The 18674-nt window shown below is 41.1% G+C and overlaps 2 protein-coding genes across 2 annotated transcripts; one reads left to right on the forward strand and one right to left on the reverse strand.

The window, feature by feature from the left end:
• Positions 1-570: 570 nt before the first annotated feature.
• Positions 571-9675, reverse strand: slc2a6 (solute carrier family 2 member 6). The gene is made up of 8 exons (XM_037792317.1): positions 9307-9675; positions 7128-7399; positions 6162-6258; positions 5858-5957; positions 4621-4814; positions 4323-4498; positions 3810-4105; positions 571-1477 (listed from the first exon to the last, which is right to left on the reverse strand). Exons 1-8 carry the CDS (start codon positions 9379-9381, stop codon positions 1149-1151), a joined length of 1539 nt encoding a protein of 512 aa, XP_037648245.1. The 5' UTR covers positions 9382-9675; the 3' UTR covers positions 571-1148.
• On the forward strand, positions 4726-16514 carry LOC119501739 (pentraxin-4). Its single transcript, XM_037792316.1, has 5 exons — positions 4726-4823; positions 11121-11301; positions 12104-12282; positions 13112-14190; positions 15053-16514. The coding sequence occupies exons 2-5, from the start codon at positions 11176-11178 to the stop codon at positions 15724-15726; spliced, it is 2058 nt and encodes a 685-aa protein (XP_037648244.1). The 5' UTR covers positions 4726-4823; positions 11121-11175; the 3' UTR covers positions 15727-16514.
• Positions 16515-18674: the final 2160 nt, after the last annotated feature.

Raw genomic sequence — 18674 nt, forward strand, 5'->3', positions numbered from 1 at the left:
TCAATCAACAACACAAATCAATGACAAATATTGTCCAGAAACCCTCACAGGTTCTGCATTTAGCATAAAAATATGCTCAAATCATAACATGGCAAACTCGAGCCCAACAGGCAACAACAGCTGTCAGTGTTCTGACTTGACTATGACTTTCCCCAAAATGCATGTGATTATCATAAAGTGGGCATGTCTGTAAAGGGGAGATTTGTGGGTACCCACAGAACCCATTTACATGCACATATCTTGAGGTCAGAGGTCAAGAGACCCTTTTGAAAATGGCTGTTACAGTTTTTCCTCACCAAAATTTAGTGAAATTTTGTAGGGTTATTTGACCTCCTTGGCGACAAGTTAGTATGACATGGCTGGCACCAATCGATTCTTAGGTTTTCTAGTTTCATATGATACAAGTATCTTCACTCTAACTTTAAAACTGAGCCCACAACAACCTAAAAATCGCAAGTTGCATTAATGCGTTAAAGAAATTAGTGAAATTAGATTTGATCAAATCATTTTGTGTGCACCTGACACAGAGAGACTGATTTTTCTGTACAAACACAGTAGCTTGTGCAATGCTAGCATTCATATACATTTAGTGTGAAATGTATTAATACAACATGGACAAAAATATTGTATATGCAACAACTACTGTCAGCAAATGTAAAATGTACATGGATTTTTGTAAAGTATTTGAAGATAAAATTTGAAGAAAAAAGTTTTGTGTGTGTGTGTGTGTGTGTGTGTGTGTTTGTTGTGTGTGTTTTTAACAACAGAACAATCTTCTTTTGTATTCAGTGCATGTTGCTGTCAGACATGTCAGAGTGTTTTTTTGTTTAAGTATATTATTATTCTCTGCTCAGGTAGACATTACTTCACTATCTCTTTACATAGAAAATTGTTGTTTGCTGCTACTGTATATTTTTGTAACATGATTATTACCTAGATACATAAAGTGACATGTTTCTTGACCTAATAGTAATTGTTTTTTTACAATCAGCCTTACAGTGGTCCATCTGTGCTTAGTAATTATTCAAGTAGCACTTTCCTCAGAGGGCTTTAACCTTAAATATTGATTGTTACATATTATATATCAGAGGTATATCAGAGGTATATCATGAGAATGACTCATTGTTAATCAAAGGGAAGTTCAGGCTTCAGCTTGACTGTGCAGTCGAGTGACTCCTTCTGATGGTGAACGTACGTCCTGTCCTGAAATAGTTCTCTATTTCTTCCAGGGAGCGGCCGCGAGTCTCTGGGATGCACACCGCGTTGAACAGCAGACAGAGCACACACACAACCGTGAAACACAGGTAGGGCACGTACAGGCCGTACCTGTCCACCATGTGTGTGAAGGCGTGCGTGAGCATGAAGGCCGTCAACCAGCTGACAGTCACGCACAGTCCCGAGGCCACGCCCCTGGCAACCAGTGGCAACACCTCTGACATCAGCAACCACGTGATTGGGCCCCATCCCATGGCGTATCCTAGGAGACAACCGACAATGTGGTGAAAACATCTGCTTTAATATGAACTGATTGATTTATCATTGTACAACAAAACCACTGCAATTCATAGTTAGGGCACAGTCACACCACGCTATGTTTTTGAGAGGTTTATAGACTTTCTTTGCTTCATTGGCTAAAAATAATTATCATATAAAAAAGGTATGAAACGATTTGTTCTCTCCTTTTGTTCTGATTTTGGACAGGTGACAGCAACATCCCAGAATCTACGTAGCACCACAAAACCACAATGTGATACTTTTCCCAATTAAGTAAGGCGTGAGAACATAATTAAAAAAACTGAACTACCCAAAAACCCCAAGGTTTTATGTGTACAAGAAGATGGGTGTTAACCTGTAATAGATAGCCAATAATCATGCTTCAAGAACAACGTGTAACAAAATAACCCGAGGACATAACAGGTCTTACTTAATTTGTTGAAACAAGACGAGATGTGATTTAAAACAAACCGCACGTGCTTCATTAACCCAAATAAACACATGCCTGACAGGTTAGCAAATCTCTGCCCAACAAACAAGCTAACTGTATCTAGTACAGAATATGTTTGTTTACAAGTGCTAGTTTGCTTGTACCTGTTCTCAACCAGGGGTCCAGGGACCCCCAGGGGGTCTTCAAAATTCATACATATTATTCCTATGGTCCTAGAGTTTCCAAAAAATATTAGTAAAGATGAATAACTCTCTCCCCAATCTAAAAACTAGGGTGCTAAAACTCAAACTTGTGATGTCATTGGGTATAAAGTGTGGAGCTGCTCCATAGACAATGAATGGGAGAGATGCTATAGGTGACACTGAGAGCACCCAGGAGAATGTTCTGAGTATATGGGAACATTTTCTGTTTCACAACTGACAACACTACAACAGAGTAAAGCTCATTTAGGTATAAAAAAGAAAGCAAAATCAGTCTCCCATTCATTGTCTATGGAGCAGCTCCAGACTTTATACCTTATGACATCACAAGTTTGAGACTTACTTCTCTGGTCTCTGGCTTTGAGAGAGAGCAGCTCGTGTTCACAAATATTATTTGAACTTTCCTCGGCCATGGAAATTATATATCGGAATGCTTAATTTAGGTTATATTCCCCTTTAATTCACGAAGTGAGCCTAATGTCATAAGAGTGGCTATTCTGATAATAGGTTTCACTTCCTCCGCAGTTATTTCAAGTCTAGTTGACAACTAATTTTGGTCTTAATCACATCTAACAACCAAAATCTTTTCAGATGGAGGTCCCTGAAGCGAAATCTGATCAAATGGGGGTCTGTGACCTATGTATTACAATGGTGTATCAATTTAGGGATCCTTGAGACAGAAAAGGTTGAGAACCACTGCTCTACAGCCATGCTATCAGCTCTGTGAGGCTGCTTAGGCACATTGATGCTTTGAGCTAAATGCTAACATCATAGGGCTGTGCAATTCATTGAAATTCAATTACAATTATGATTTTGGCTTCCAGCGATTATGAAAACAAGATAATCAACGTAAAACAATTATTGTGCGGCATTCAGTTTTGCAAAGTTTTGTCTTATGTTATAAATCCAGCACACCACTTTCCTTTACTGCACTGTGCTTTCGTGGGACAGTCGTGTGGGAGGATCCCCTCGTGGGAACTCTCCCAGCACTGTCTTGCCCTCACTGGGCGTATTTCCTCCCTAGTGGTGCGCCGCGACTGGCTCTAGGTCGGCTTGGAAAGGCCGACCGTCTTGAAGCACGGACCCCGTCTTGTTTGCTTTCTGGGTGCGACTTTTTTTGGTGTCATCACCACCATTCATATGTATACAACCAATGTGTTTATGATTAAATTGTTTACAAGAGCACAAAGTTCCTCATAGATCTAGACTCTTGATTTAGCTCTCAAAGTGCACCAGATTGATGCAAAGTTTTCTTTCTAAATGCATGATGTTTCCAAAGTCGATAAGTAATCATGTTAAATAATCGGGATCTCAATATTGACCAAAATAATCAGGATTTTTGCCTTAGTCGAGTATGTTAACATGCTGATGTTTAGCTAACATTTGCTGATCAGCACTAAACACTAAGTACAGCTGAGGATGATGGGAACATCGTTAGCTTTGCAGGTATTTGGTCATAAACCAAAGAACTTTTGGCCTGATGGTGGAGCAACATGAAACATCTGGGGATGATTATTACAACTCATCCACTAGGGGTCTTGAACATCTGAAGCAAGTTTCATGGCATCCATCCGATAGCTGTTGAGATATTCTAAACCAGAGCAGTAGACTGAACGACGCTGCTACCATGGCTAAAAACAAAGATTACCATCAACACAACTCACCAAATATAAACACCATGGTGGCGATGAGAGGAATGAGGCCCGTTGCCTGCTGGGTGGCGTCCAAAGTGTTTCCAATGGCGTTGTGGCCGCTGTAGTCCAAACTCCCAGTGATATTATGAGGGGCGGGGCCTGGAGGGCACGGCGTGGTGTGGGAGATCATGGTCAGAGTCAGAGTGGACAGGAACATCAGCAGGCTCGACGTGTACAGCAGGGCTTTGCGTCCCGCCTTGTCCATCAAACTGGCTGCCACGATGACAGAAAGGAGGCGGACCGCGCCTACCATGGCAGCATCATACCTGACAGACACAGAACAAGCAGAGGTCAGTATATAGTAAGTAAATTGATTGATTGATTGGAAGCATCCTGGGATTGAAGTTAACCGACCAAACAGATTTGTGATTATTTTATAAATGATTAGACAGCAAACAGCGATATTTATATGAGAAATGAAAATAAAATCAAGAGACAGAAAAGTGTGAAGATAGATATAGATAAACAGAAGCGATGACCAACCTGGGCGGCAGGGAGACTTTGCTTTTGGAAAATATGGGCTCCATGTAGACCAGGATGGGCGTGATGCCCGTCATCTGCTGCAGGAAACGCATCACCACTGAGATGATGATTGGCCGGTAGAAGACAGGTGTGGCCAGCTGTGACCATGTGACTTTACCCTGTGTGTTAATGCTGTGCTACATTAGGAGACACACAGAAAAACACATAAACATACGTGTGTGTTCTTATTTGTATTTATTTAAAAAACTCATACTACTGAAGTCACGATGTTACCACCTTAAACCCGCGTGCCTCTTACCTTTATGGCACTGAGCTCGATGTGTGTGTCGTAGTGTTTTCCCCTCAGCGAGCGGAGGGCCTTCTCAGCCTGCTGCTCTCTGCCCAGAGCGAGGAGCCTCCTGGGGGAGCTGGGCATGAACGCCAGCATCACAACCATCAGCACAGCTGGCACCTCCCCCGCTATTGCCAGCCACCGCCATGGTACCACCAGACCTACACATCGTACGTGATATTCAGATTATGAAAGCACTGGTCTATGACGCTGCTGTGCCGCTGTTATGATATATTTCCTCCTATATGATTGTTGAAACAGGCAAAACAGGAAATATTTGACGTATTGAGGTATTCGACAGCTTGCTAGCATCATATCTCTTAGATGCACCATAACATGACCCAGTGTTATCTACACTAAGCCAGTTATCAGCCAGAATAACAAAAACACACCACCAAATGCCTAGAAATGCAAGGTGCATGGCCAGTGTTGTCATTAAAGAGGACTTATTATGCTCATTTTCAAGTGCATACTTTTTGTTTCTACTAGAACTTATTACACGGCTTTGTTGAATACTTGATTCTGATTGGTCAATCACAGCGTTCCGCGGTCTTTTATTTCTTTATAACAGACCATTGCTATGGGCGCAGTTCTGATGTCGGACTCTGGATGCCGATATTTGTGTCAAATTAATGATTTTCTTAAGTAAATAGCCATGTAACAAGCGGGATAATGTACAGCTATGCATGTTTACATGCTTTAATGTTCAAAAAACACTCTGTTGTGATTGGTTAACAAACCAAACTCTTCAGACTCTGCTCCAGCTCCGCTCTAACTAGCCTTATTTGAGGGCGTGCCAAACTAGCCGCAAGGCAGGTATTATGCAAATGTGTTACTTGGTGACATCACCACGTTACGGAAGAAAAGGCGGGACTTCGATCAAGGCATTTCAGGCAGTTCAGGAGCAGTGTATCTGTGGGGGAGAGTAACTCCCTTTGGCGTGGACTTCGGGCTTTGTAACTTTGCAGACCTTTTACATGCACAAAAAACTATATAACACACTAAAGGAAAGAGAAAAAGCACAAAGGTATAATATGTCCTCTTTAAACAAGCTGACTCTTGCAGAAGCTGCTGTGTCAGCTAACATAGACAGGCAATGCTCTGAGCACAACACCGAACATTACACTATACATTTTCAGGGATTGTAAGAGCTCTGGATAACAGTTTCAGCTAAATGTATAAAAAATATATTGTATGTTCCTACCCATGGCGTAGAGCGCCAGGGCCCCAAACACAGCAGTGATCTGAGGGCAGGAGCCCAAAGCTCCTCTCACTTTTTTGTGCGAGATCTCTGAGATGTAGACCTGTGACATGAAGACACAAAAGACACACACAGCCACATGAACACATGCAGTAAAACAAACACTCAAATTAACAGCATAACCATTTACATAATTGTTGTCAGGACTGTCATATCAAACTCTGATTAAAAAAGGGGTAATTGGGACAAAAAAGAGGAACATTTGCATTAATAGGTTAAAAAAAGTTCTGTAACCATGGTAACCTACGGGAATGGATGCTGCGGTCATCCCTCCGGCAACGCCTGTGAGGAAACGGCCCACATAGAGCATCCACAAGTCGACAGCCCCTCCCATCAGCATGTATCTAATATATACAGATGGGAGTTTTTAAAACAAACAGTACATACAGACTCATACAGACTATGGAGCAGTTTATTCAGAACAGGGAATAGTAGAGCTTTGCAATAAGGTATACATTAATGAATGTCTCCTTTTGCAAAACAGTTTCTGTTTGGAACATACAGTATGCAGTTGTTTCTCTGAGTTTTCTTACATCACGCTGGGCATAATTATAAAGCATCATAAACAGGGAAATAAAATGTAATTTTATAGACAAGAGTGTACATTTCACTATAAACTATGTCACAGAATTTACATTTAAAGGCTCAGACTAAAAGGACTGTTTCAGATCATATTGTTGTCCACAAGGTAGAATAAAATGGATTATATTGTAGATTATAATATATAAAATTTCATTACATATTATACAATACACCATTTGAAAAGTTGAGCTGTGTGTCCCCTAGTTTAGAGCACCTATCAGCTACCTATCAGGCAGTGGTGGAAGACATATTCAGATGCTCTACTTAAGTAAAAGTAGCAATATTGTGGCGTAAAATACTCTGTTACAAGTACAAGTAGCCTTCACAAGTTAGGGTGAGATACCCCATCCTGTTATCATTCTTATTACATTATAGACTAAAGGTCTAATAAGCCCGAGTAATTCCAAATCACCTGTGTGGGTGTGCTGAGCTTTTAATTTACAAAGTAACTCGTTACTGTTTAGCTGTCAAATAAATGCAGTGGAATAAAAAGTGCCATATTTCCCTCTGAATTGTATTGGAGAAGAAGTTGCTTAACAAGTACCTCAACATTGTACTTAAGTACAGTAATTGAGTGAATGCACTTAGTGACACCACAGTTTGACGGCTGTATGTTGTGACTGAGACCCACCCAATAGTCGACGGCAATGTTGACATCATGATGCTCATCTTCCGTCCAATCATGTCGTTGAGCAGCATGGCCCCCAGCCCTCCGGCCGCTGCACCCAGCGTGTAGATGGAGCCGAACCAGGCGGCCTCCTCCGTGCCCATCCTGAGCCGAGGGTCGGCATCGTGGCTCTTGAGCTTTGGCAGGACCGGGGACGAGTACACCAGGGAGTAACCGAAGCTGAAGTTCCCCAGGACGGCCGAGAAGACAGCCAGGAACAGTCTGGAGTTATTGATCTAGAGGGTGGAAGGATGTGGAAGCTAAAACTCAGAGGATGAGCTTCATAAATACAGTAGGCTACTAGATATTTTAAGATTCAGAGCTAATAGGTGCACTTAAAGTTCAAGTGGTCAAGTTAAAGGGAAGTTTGGGATCTAGTCACAAGTTTCACTTCACAATACAGTTCATTTAAAATTAAAGTCAATATTACACTTGGTGCCTGATAGATTCAGAAAAGTGCTGAAGTGTTTTTTGTTTCCAGTTTGATTCAAAGTTAACTGCAGAAAATCTTAACTCATCACAATATTAGCTGTATGAGGACAGGTGATCTCTGGGAATTGCAGTGAAAAACTTAACAGCAATGATTACAAACCAACATTTTATCAGGATCTACATTGCCTGCCATACTTTCTGTTTATTTGTTTAATCTGTGGCAACCCTTACTATGCCGGGTTTGTTTGTGTTCAGCATTACATTTTGTTATTGCTTTAGTCTGTAGTTTCTTGAGGTTGATATTTCTTTGCTGTACCCAACAGTTGAAGGAGGTGGCAACAGAAAACTTCCATCTCTTAAGCTCTTGCTGACATCATCAGTATCATGTGTTAAAACCATTATGTTTTGGGAGTGGGTTGTTTAAGGTTTGATGTTATGCTAATTAGCTTTTGTTTATTTTGTATGATCTATTTAATTATCTATTTCATTAGCTTAGAATGAGCCCTTCATACAGTATCTACATAGGGAGCGGATCCTCTTCACGGAGTCCGCCATGTTGCTCTGCTATGTTTCTACAGTAGCACAGAAGAAGAACTGTCTCTAGCGAGAGCCTTTCGCATAGTTACGTTACCCTAAGGCCACCGTAGGACTAATTTACCATGAATTAAAACTTTAAAAACATGACTGACCACTCAGCTACCTTTACTGGTTGTGTCTAGAAGGTAAAAACTCTTGATACCTTATCTTAAAGGCACTATTTGTAACTTTCAGAAATGCTTGTTAACAGCGACACCTGTGGCCGTTAAGTCAACGAAAGTCAGCGTTGGGCTCGCGCCTGCTCGCTCTATATAGACATGAACGAGCATCGCTCAAAACAGTGAGGCGACACACGTCAGCTAAAACCACAATATCACTCTATATTTCACCTTGGCAGTAATGTTAGCTGACCAGACGGAGGTCCTTCCATGAATCACTGCTGATCCTAGTGTTGGCTTTTCCTGCTTCAGCCTCCAGGGCTGAAGCAGGAAAAGCGGGTCGGTGCCGGGGCTGAAGCAGGAAGAGTAACGTTATTGTCTCCTGACCGCGCCCGCAGGGAGATACCGGCACCCGGTCAGAGACGATAATGTTTCTCGCTGCGGAGCCCCGTCACTTCACAAGACACGGGAAACCTCTGTTGGTCTGGAGGAGCTGCAGCATTTATTTCTGCACAAACGTCCACTGTACATTTACTAGATATTCTCAGAGCTAAACTAACTCTTCTGCAGTGTGGAGCGCGCATATGCGAGCGCACATGGGATTCCGACCCGGTAGATTTATACGCTTAAAAAGTTACAAACAGTCCCTTTAACCCTGATGACCCATCCTAACTATTCGAGGTCAATGCCTAACCATAACCATTTTGCGAGAGTCTCACAATTTGCCTGTTACCTTCTAGACACAACTACCTTCACCCCAGGAGAAAATGCTTACAGTACATTTTATTGGAACAATTCAGCGAAGAGTGTAACAATAAAAAGAACTTCCAGTAGTATAAAATCTCATTGCAGTGCAGACCAGTAGTTGAACTGACATGCTGTGGCTTCATAATGTGACAGGACTCAGTAGGCTACTTCTGCTCAGTCAGCAGTCCCTTCCCTTTCAACCATAAAGTGAAGCTATGGGCTATTGTTGAGATTTTAAGATGCATTAATATAAGTGAAATGTTTCCAACCTGGGATTCAGATGATGTTGGTCTTCTCCTCAGCAGTGGAGTCTCTTCATCCATGTCTGCAGCAGGAGACGGCATAGCGGTCTGATGACACAGAGGAGTCTTTATCAAAGTGTAATTTCAGGATCTGTTTGTTCTCCTCACGCAGGGATGAAATATCACTAATGTCAAAAGAAATCCTGCCCTCTGAAAACACAGCCAGATGAAAACATACCAAAGTTGAAATGAAGCTTCCAGCAAAAGTGATTAGAAAAATGAAAGCAAGTCGGTTAAATATAAAGACTATTTTGTTTCAAAGAGTAATATCTACACTTTACAAGTGATAAATGTGCGTGTGGTCCAGGGTATTCCAGTCTGACAGAATGAGACAGGCGGAAGCCAGCCACATGTTATGTAGTCATAATGAAACTGAAACTGAAAACTGTGTCTACACTGACATTCACAAGTGAAATTGAACTGGGCTTTGTGGTGTGGGGAATTATTAAACATTTTGAGCTGAATAAGCTTTTCTTTTTATAAAAGATTATTTTAGTGCACCTTTTTAATCCTTGTGCCTTACTAGGGACATTTTTGGCTTTTTTATTTTTATTATTATTTTATTTTCATTTTGGCAAGGGTGTGAGTTTTTTTTCTTAATTTTGGAAATGCCCCCTCCATTCCTATAATAAGTTTATAAACTGTGAAGCCCCTTAAGGACAAAAATGTCCCCTAGAAACCCATTAAAACCACAATTTTTGATCCTGCGGCCATTACAGCAAAATTGTAGTTTTTACTATTTTCCACCAGATTTAGCCATTTTCTCATGTTTGCCCTATGGGGCAAATACATGCTAGTTTCCTGGTTTCCACTTGGGTAATTTCTGCTTTATTATGGAGCAAATGTTAAAAAAAATATTGTACAGAAAATAATAACATTTTTAAATTTAAATATTTAACTCAGTGATAGTGGAAAATAATATTAACATATTTTAAAGTGAGGCACAAGGGTTAATCTGCTCTGTATGACTTTGATTGCAGCATTTGGGTCCCATGTACAGCCTTTCTACCCTGAGTAAAACTACTGACTAATTACACATTTGTGGAATGAAAACTGCCACAAAATACTGACTCAAAATATGGGCTATTGACAGATTCAGGTGCATCTAAACTGTCGTTTAAAAACACACATCGGTCAGATTGTTGGAGTCAAAAGTCCAGTGTGAATGAAGCCAAAGTGTTGCAACCAGGTCATTAGCGGAAAGCAGAAGGGAGGGATGAACAGCATGATTCCTGGATTGGGCCAGTCAAAGAAAAAGCAGAAGAAGAAGAAAGGAGAATAGATCCTCATGCCAGTTGATTCAAAGGGAAGAGGAAAGTACAGGCTGCTTCTCCATCAGCCCACGCATCATGAGATTTACTGCTATACAAGAGTGCAAAAACAAACACACAGATAAAAGTATAGGCTATTTGTGCTGACTGATACCAAACAGTAATAATTTGCTGTGCAGGAATGTAATTAAAGCTTTGAATGAATCAAAACTTTATCAATAGAAGATGCAGTTAAACAAACTCAAAGTGGGATTGAAGTGGAGGAAAACACGAGCAACATCATTCTCAGCAGAGAGAAGCTGAGTACCTGTTAAATCCATCTGCATTTCCTCTGAGGTCCCCAATGGTGTTGTGGAAAATGGAAAGTGCATTCTTGTCCCAGCTTGTGGGCGTGCTTTTGTGTATTGTATGTGTGTGTGCATATGTGTTCATTGTGTGTATACAGTGTGTATCAAGACCAGCCCTTTCCAGCTATGTCTTTCGCTCTTCTGTTTGTTCCTTCACCTCCAGACATCCAGATAGTGACCCAGGCTCCCAGCTGCATCTATCCCAGCTCCACTGCATCATGGGCAGCCTCTGGCCTGGCCACTGGCCTCTGATCCTGGTCCACATGCTTCTGCTGCAAATCCAGCCCGTTAAGGTGCAGGGAGTTGATCCCGTGTCCAAGAAACTACGAAGACTCAACGAACAGGTCAGTTGGAATCAGACTGTGTGTGTGTGCATTAACAGTGGCTATCTTTCATCAAAACATTGGACATGTGTATTACATTCGCAGGTTTTTTTATGCTGTTATTATATTGGTATTTTTTTAATTATGCAAAATTATTGAAGGAGCGCTTGTGTCTTCATGTTTTTTGACTTTATGTGTTTATATATAGTATATTATGTCATTACATGTCTTTGTTGAATACTCAATTCTCAATTGTGGCATTCTACAGTCTATTATTTCTTTATAGCAGACCACTGCTATGTATAACAGACCGTTGCTATGTATAACAGACCGTTGCTATGGACGCAGTTCTGATGTCGGACTCTGGAAGACTGTTTTTATGTGTGAAAAAAGTAACATCAAATAAACCACATCACATATTTAAATGGATTTTGTAATGATTGTTTTATTTAACGTTTGTGACAATGATTAATAATTAGCCTAAAAGGCATAAAATGAAGGTTTTACAACTCATACATCTGTAGCTAAGAGCTTTAACTTCAAATCCTTTTCCTCAACTAGCTGTCTCTGTAGGCCTACTACACTTCACTTTTAGGACATATATGTTATTAGTCATTTTGTAAAGGTACTGCGGGTACAGTATGTAGTTGAAATGGTGAAAAAAATACTCTTGCAACAATGGTGACTGTTCAAGAGGGAAAGTCATCACAGAAATCCATTGTATGTTGTTTTTTTTTCCTTCTGGAGGTTTTGAGTATTTTAATGACCTTCAAATCCAAACATCTGTAGAAAGACTTGTGAAAACACATTTCTTCTCTGTTAGTTCCAGCAGTTCCAGGCGCTGACCCAGGCCCGTTTGGACATGTTGGCCCTGAACCAGAACAGAAACTTCTCAGCGGGTCTGGAGAGCCGAGTTCAGGTCCTGAGTGACCACTGGCGCCACATGTCACAGGACCTCGAACACCTCAAGCAGAGCTCAGCGCAGGAGATAGAGGGTCTCAGGTTAGAGCTGTGGTACCAATGGTCACTAACTAACTAACTGAGGGTCTACTGTAAATATATCTGTGAAACTATATATCCGGGACAAATCCCTACCGGTGGTTTTTGTTAAGTAAAGGCATCATGGGAAGTGGAGATTAGATTGGAGAAGAGGAGAGACGTTTACTGAAGTCCAGCTCCGAAAATTTGGTAAAGCAAGAAATATGATGAGTGGGCGGCTTTTCCTTTTAGCATCTGTTCTTTTTGGGGGCGTGACAAGTAATGATTAACAGAACTGCTTTTCAACTTTCTTTCTCTGACTGGATTCATTTCTTCTATAATGCAACAAAAAATTGCATTAAAAAAAGCTTCCACACTTGAAGATCTAACCTGTTGACATACATAAATAACTGCATTTGCAATACATTTCAGAATTGATCAGTTATTGATGCTTTTTATATATTCTAAAATGTATTATCACCTATATCTTTCATACGAGTATCATGTATAGGGTGAATTTAGGGTCATTGTTTTTGAATTTCCGTCAAGCTTTTTTTTCATAAATAAAAACAAATGCCCAACACATGATACATTTCTGTAATACTGAAGATGTTACCTATCCATTTGAGGAGGAACGAAGGTTATATCATATTTCAAGGAGGCATGGCATACCCTTTTGTGTAAACTGACCCAAGACCTTTTTTTACAATATACAAACTTCACCCATCTAGCCCTTCAAGTTAGACAAAATGATAAAATGTTGGACCACATGTTGTTCTGCATGATGCATTTTCAACAACAACAATAATAGAATTTGTTTTAAAAAGTGTTCTCATGTGGATTATTACCCCAGAGAGTGGAGCAGGAAGCTGGAGAAGAAGAGTAAGCGGATGGAGGGTCGTCTAGCTTTGATGGAGAGGAACCTGAGGGAGAACCGCCGCCACGCCCAGAAACAGAAGCCTGATCCTGGTCAGGATTACGCCAACCTCACCCTGGAGCTCCAGAGCCAAGACGAAAGGCTGGGTGCCCTTCAGGCCCAGCGCGACGAGCTGATCATTGGGCTGAAAGGGTTGCAGGAATCCCTGAAAAACCAGGCGCTGCGTGTGACCCGGCTGGAGGGCCGGCTCAGCGAGGTCCTGCAGCAGAACGGAGGAGGGAACACCGGGGGGTTGTGGAGGGCGGGAGAGCCCCACAACGCCGACGTCACACCTCAGGAATACCATGAACCACGTAGGAGAAGCCAGACGCATCGAGGAATGAGGCCTGGAAGGATTCTGGATACCGAACCCAGATCAGAAGGTATCAGCTATACCCAGACTGAAAGACAATACCAGGCAACACCGAACCAGCCTAAACAATCAAAGACCCAGAAGTCAAGACCTCAACCAGAATCTCATCCGCAGATACAAGTCCAGTACTCAAATCCTGAACCCATGCCCACAGATTACATGCCCCAGCCTGACCTTTACCGTCCCCAGTCACAGATCCAGGTGCGGGCCCAGACAAAGCCTTACCCGATCCAGCAGGAGCAGCTCCAGTCTCGCCAGACTGTGCCTTATCTTCATGCCCAGGTCCAGCCCCAGTCCCAGGTCCAGCAACGATCCCAACCTCAGTTATATCATCAGAGACACCCCCAGTCACACAATCCCAGTCACCCCTCTTGGCTCCAGCCCCTGCCCCGTTCTCCAACCTATCCTGAACCCACCAAAGACAGACAGAGCGGCACCAGACTTGGAGCTCCACAGCCCCAGGCTTCAGATGATCTCCCTCAGCCCCAGTCTGAGTCTTATCAGACCAGGGTGAGCGGGTGGGATGAAGGAGAGGAGGAAGAAAGTGACACAAAGGTAGAGTCTTCAGTGATCCACAACTTCCTGCAGCTTCCTGTAAGGCACAAGATCCCTGCAAGACCAGTTCCCAAAAAGGATGCTACCAGTAAGTAATAGTTAATACCTCACAATACCTGAGGTAGGCTACTAACTTATGACCAGGCAGCCTGTTCTCATTCCCGGGGCGTCAAATACCAACACTTTATCACGCCCAGTAAACGCTCAGGGAAAGTGAAGTGGTGATGTGGTTTAAAGTGTGAAAAGACACACTGGTGGGCAGGTGGAGGTGGATGGGTCCAACAACTCAAGGCTTTCATCTAGGAGGACGCTGTTTGTGTCCTGTGCGTTACATTTCACTTTCACTTTACAATTAGCTGTTCGTTCGTGTCCCGTGTTCACAACGTCAAGTCATATTTTCAATGTAAAAACGGAGTAATTTTAGGCCCAACTATGTTGTTTTTTCCTAAACCTAACTTAGTGATTTTGTTGCCTAATCCTAAACAAGTGTTTTTGTTTAATTTACAACACTAAGCAAGTGTTTACTGCAAGTGAAAATTGACGCCGAGGGGTCTGACAATGCGTCAGTATGTGACGAGTTGGGATGAGAACCATGGATATATAAAGAGAACTGGATACAGCTAGCCTGGCTCTGTCTGAAAGTAGCAAAATTCTGCCAACCAGCACCTCTAAAGTTCACGAATTAACACATTATATCTCATTTGTTGAATCCGTACAAAAAAGGAGGTTTAAAAACAACAATTTGCCGGTTTACGTGGGTTTATGTGCTGGATGATTTCCCTAAATGTCGAACTATTCCTTTAAGGTAGAGGGACCTGGGGTTCAAATTAATTTTGCATAGCCTTAAAGTGTAAGTTACCATACTGATTGGATGAGATAGTCTTTTTTTTACATGTTAGCACCAGGGTTTTACTTGACAGAATACATCTTCTCTCTGCCCCTCTCTGCAGTCTGTAACGTGGACTCCGTGTTGTTCTTCCCCTCGGCCTCAGCGGACAACTATGTCACCTTCTTCCAGACTCTCCCCGACCTTCCTGAACTTTCTGTGTGTTTGTGGCTCCGTGTGGACGCCTCACATGTCGGCACACTGCTCTCTTACGCCACAGACGACAACGACAACCAGTTAGTTTTGTATGGACGCAACGCATCCTTCTCTGCTCCTTCCTCATCTTCCTACGCCTCCTCTCCCTCACCCTCCTTGGACTTTGTCATCGGAGACCCTGTCTATCGCCGTCTCCCTGCGTCGTCGCTCCTGGACGCTCGCTGGCACCACCTCTGCGTCCTCTGGTCCTCCATCCAGGGTCGTTTCTGGCACTACAACGACCGCCGCCTCACCTCCTCGGGCTCCAATTTCAGGAAGGGCTGGGAGATTCCCGGAGGCGGATCAGTGGTGTTGGGGCAGGAGCAGGATACTGTCGGTGGAGGGTTTGACCCCGCAGAGGGTTTTGCTGGGAGGGTGGCGGGGTTCAGGGTGTGGAGCCGGGTGCTGAGCCCTTCGGAGGTGGAAGGGGTGGCAGCTGGAAGAGGCGTGCCCAGAGGGGTGGTGCTTGGCATGGAGGACATAAAGGAGGTACATGGGGAGGTGCAGCAGGTGGCATGTGAATGTTTAGAGCACTGTGTGTGATAAAGTTACAGAGGAGGATTCAAATTAAGAATTTCATCCTAAAAACACATTTTTAAAAGGAATGTTAATTTTCTCTTGTTTGCCTAACTCTTAAAAGGCCAAATAAACTTTTTTTTTCTTTTAGATATCATTTTTTTTATATTCATTGGATGTACACACAGCAGTATACTGGACTTAAAGATAGATTAACCAAAACTGGGACTGGTCAGCTATGCAATAATAACCTGAGTTTGAACCACCAGTCAATCATCAAGTATCAACACTAGAAAGTATCTTGGAATAATACGAGTGTGCTTGTAAATGTGATATTAATGTCCATTACTTTCATGAAAAAAACATTCTTGTAGGGTGGGTATCACCCTGTTTCCAATACTGGATAGAAACTCTTCAAATGGCGGATTTAATGTTTTATTCTGTATTTGTCACTCATCTGTATCGTCCATTAAACCTCTGAGACCCACTTAAGCTCAGTATAAGCTCACTTTTGAAACAGATTCCTTCTGATTGGTAACAGACATAATAGGTTATATAATAAAACAGCATATAATTATGATTATTATCCGTGACTAATTTTGTTAAACATAATATAGGTACAGGATGGAGATTAGAGGAGGAGAAAAATACCTTGTTTTTCAATGATGCTGCACTTTCTTTCTTACATGTTTGTGGATGTCTTTGAACTTTTTTTGTAACTGTATGACTGTAGATGGAGATATCTGTGGCTCTGTCTTCTTGCAGACAGAAACTTATAATGCTTATTTTTATATGAATAAATTTGGTAAAAGTCATCATGCTTTTGTTTCATCCTTTTGCTGGGCAGATACACAAGTTCACTTGTTCCAAATACACCTTTCTCTGACATTTTGACTTGTCAAGCACAGGTGTAACTAATAACAATCATAACTGCTGCATTGTTGGTTCGCTGTACGGCTCACTCAGACATAGGAAATGATGCAGATTCATCGTTAATGTTCTTAGTTACCTATGTGCTTTTCCTGCTAAGTCATATTGCTTTATGTGTTGTGAGCAGGGTCTGAAATTAACCTTTTTCCTCACCTGCCACTGTGGTAGGTCACTGAACATTTCTACTGGCCACTACATTTTTTTGTCTGCCACTTCTGAATTTGAGGTACAACGCTTTAAAATTGTAAAGACTAGGTCAGTGGTACCAGACCGTAGAATTATGTAATATATCATGTAACCTTAATCCACGACTATATTTTGTAACACTTTACATTTTACAGGTTCGCAAATTTCATGGTAATTAGGTGATAATTAGCAAGTAACCTATTTGAAATTTCTTTGGAATTACTGCCAAATTACCCAAATATTTACCTCAAAATTGATCGAAAACGACTTTATTATAAACATAATTTAATAATTATATGCTAAATTAGCATATAATCGTTAAAATAGGACCCTTAGGCTTAGGAAGCGGCTGTGCGCTGCTCTTCATCGGAGGTGGAAAACCCAAACTAATAGAAGACACTTCTGATCAGGCACAAATCTCACCATTGTGTGACTTATTGTCTACACAAATGTAACCTGGTAGCTAATGTCATGATTCAGGGAGTTTTTTTAAGAAATTTCAAAGAAGTTATTTGCTAATTATCATCTATTTTCCAGCAGACATGGAAATAAAGCATATCATTTAACTTTGTATTCTTTTCCTGGAAATGTATTAAATAAATTACCAGCTATTGAGAAATAGCGGAATATAATTATTGAATAATGTTTATAACCAAGTAATTTTCAATAGATTTATAGCTAAATATTGGGGTAATTTGGCAGTAATTCCAAAGAAATTTCAAATAGGTTACTTGCTAATTATTACCTAATTACCATGAAATTTGCGGACCTGTAAAATAAAGTGTTACCATATATTTAATTGAGGCTTTAGAATTGCTTTTTGAAAATAATATTTCTTAATATAAGGAAAACCTGTCTGCCATGGTGGCAGGTGAACTGAAATTTCCAGTTGCCACAGCCAACATTTACCCTGTATTTGGAAGGTGGCAGGTGCTAATTTCATTCAGTCTTTAACCTATTATCAAGTTATGAAATTATTCCATTGCTGATAGGATTATATGTGAACACCAGTGATGGATTGTCACTAAGTACAGTAACTCAAGTACAGTACTTATACTTTCCATTCTATGATACTTCTTTTTCACAGCAGCCATTTTGACATGTAATTGCAGGGTGAACACAGGTGTAACTAATAACATTAATTATGGGGTCCTGTTCCATTTAGGTGTGGCAGGGCCCTGGTATTGTGTATGCTGGTTCACTGGAATGACTGACACTAAATATAATGGAGCCATAATTAATTTGATCAATTACAGTTGTGTTTCCCCTGTATCTCCATGTCAAAAGGACATATTATGTAAGGCTGTTTTAGATTAAACTAGTCAACAGTATATAAAATACTTGAAATTAGCATATTCATATGTGTAATATGATATGTATTAATAACTCACAAACAGTTTCTTTCCCTGGGCCATAAAAACACTAAACTCTGTCAAACAGTAAATACCTCATACTTGTGCAATAATTATTTTTTATCAGTGATATAGCTACATTATTTATACACAGTTTGTAATTGCACGGATCTGGAGAAGCACTCCAAATATATGTGTATCATGTGGGGAACGAATGGGTACTGTGAATGCTGTGAATGTTATGTGTAAAATGGAGGAATGAATGTGTATTGTGGCTGTTTGTTTGTTTTTATTTATCTATTTTTAACTGCACTGAGCTGGAGAAGCCTCCAAATTTCGTTGTACCATGTACAATGACAATAAAGATTTCTATTCTATTATATTCTATAACACTGTAAAAAGCAATTTTCCTGGATTATAAATAGGCCTATTTTACTTTTGATACTAATACTTCAATACTTTTTATATTACTACTTTTCCTTAAAGGGACTGTTTGTAACTTTTTAC

The sequence above is a fragment of the Sebastes umbrosus genome, chromosome 14 (assembly GCF_015220745.1).
Source record: "Sebastes umbrosus isolate fSebUmb1 chromosome 14, fSebUmb1.pri, whole genome shotgun sequence".
NCBI lineage: Eukaryota > Metazoa > Chordata > Actinopteri > Perciformes > Sebastidae > Sebastes > Sebastes umbrosus.

What these genes read in the sequence shown, in the direction of transcription:
- slc2a6 (XM_037792317.1), bottom strand. Translation starts at nt 9,381, where the DNA reads ATGCCGTCTCCTGCTGCAGACATGGATGAAGAGACTCCACTGCTGAGG. An exon ending in ACATTGCCGTCGACTATTGG is followed by an intron (nt 6,259 to 7,127) that starts GTGGGTCTCAGT and finishes TGTATATATTAG; the next exon opens with ATACATGCTGATGGGAGGGG. An exon ending in TGACCGCAGCATCCATTCCC is followed by an intron (nt 5,958 to 6,161) that starts GTAGGTTACCAT and finishes TTCATGTCACAG; the next exon opens with GTCTACATCTCAGAGATCTC.
- LOC119501739 (XM_037792316.1), top strand. Translation starts at nt 11,176, where the DNA reads ATGGGCAGCCTCTGGCCTGGCCACTGGCCTCTGATCCTGGTCCACATG. An exon ending in CAGGAGATAGAGGGTCTCAG is followed by an intron (nt 12,283 to 13,111) that starts GTTAGAGCTGTG and finishes TTATTACCCCAG; the next exon opens with AGAGTGGAGCAGGAAGCTGG. An exon ending in TCCCAAAAAGGATGCTACCA is followed by an intron (nt 14,191 to 15,052) that starts GTAAGTAATAGT and finishes CCCTCTCTGCAG; the next exon opens with TCTGTAACGTGGACTCCGTG.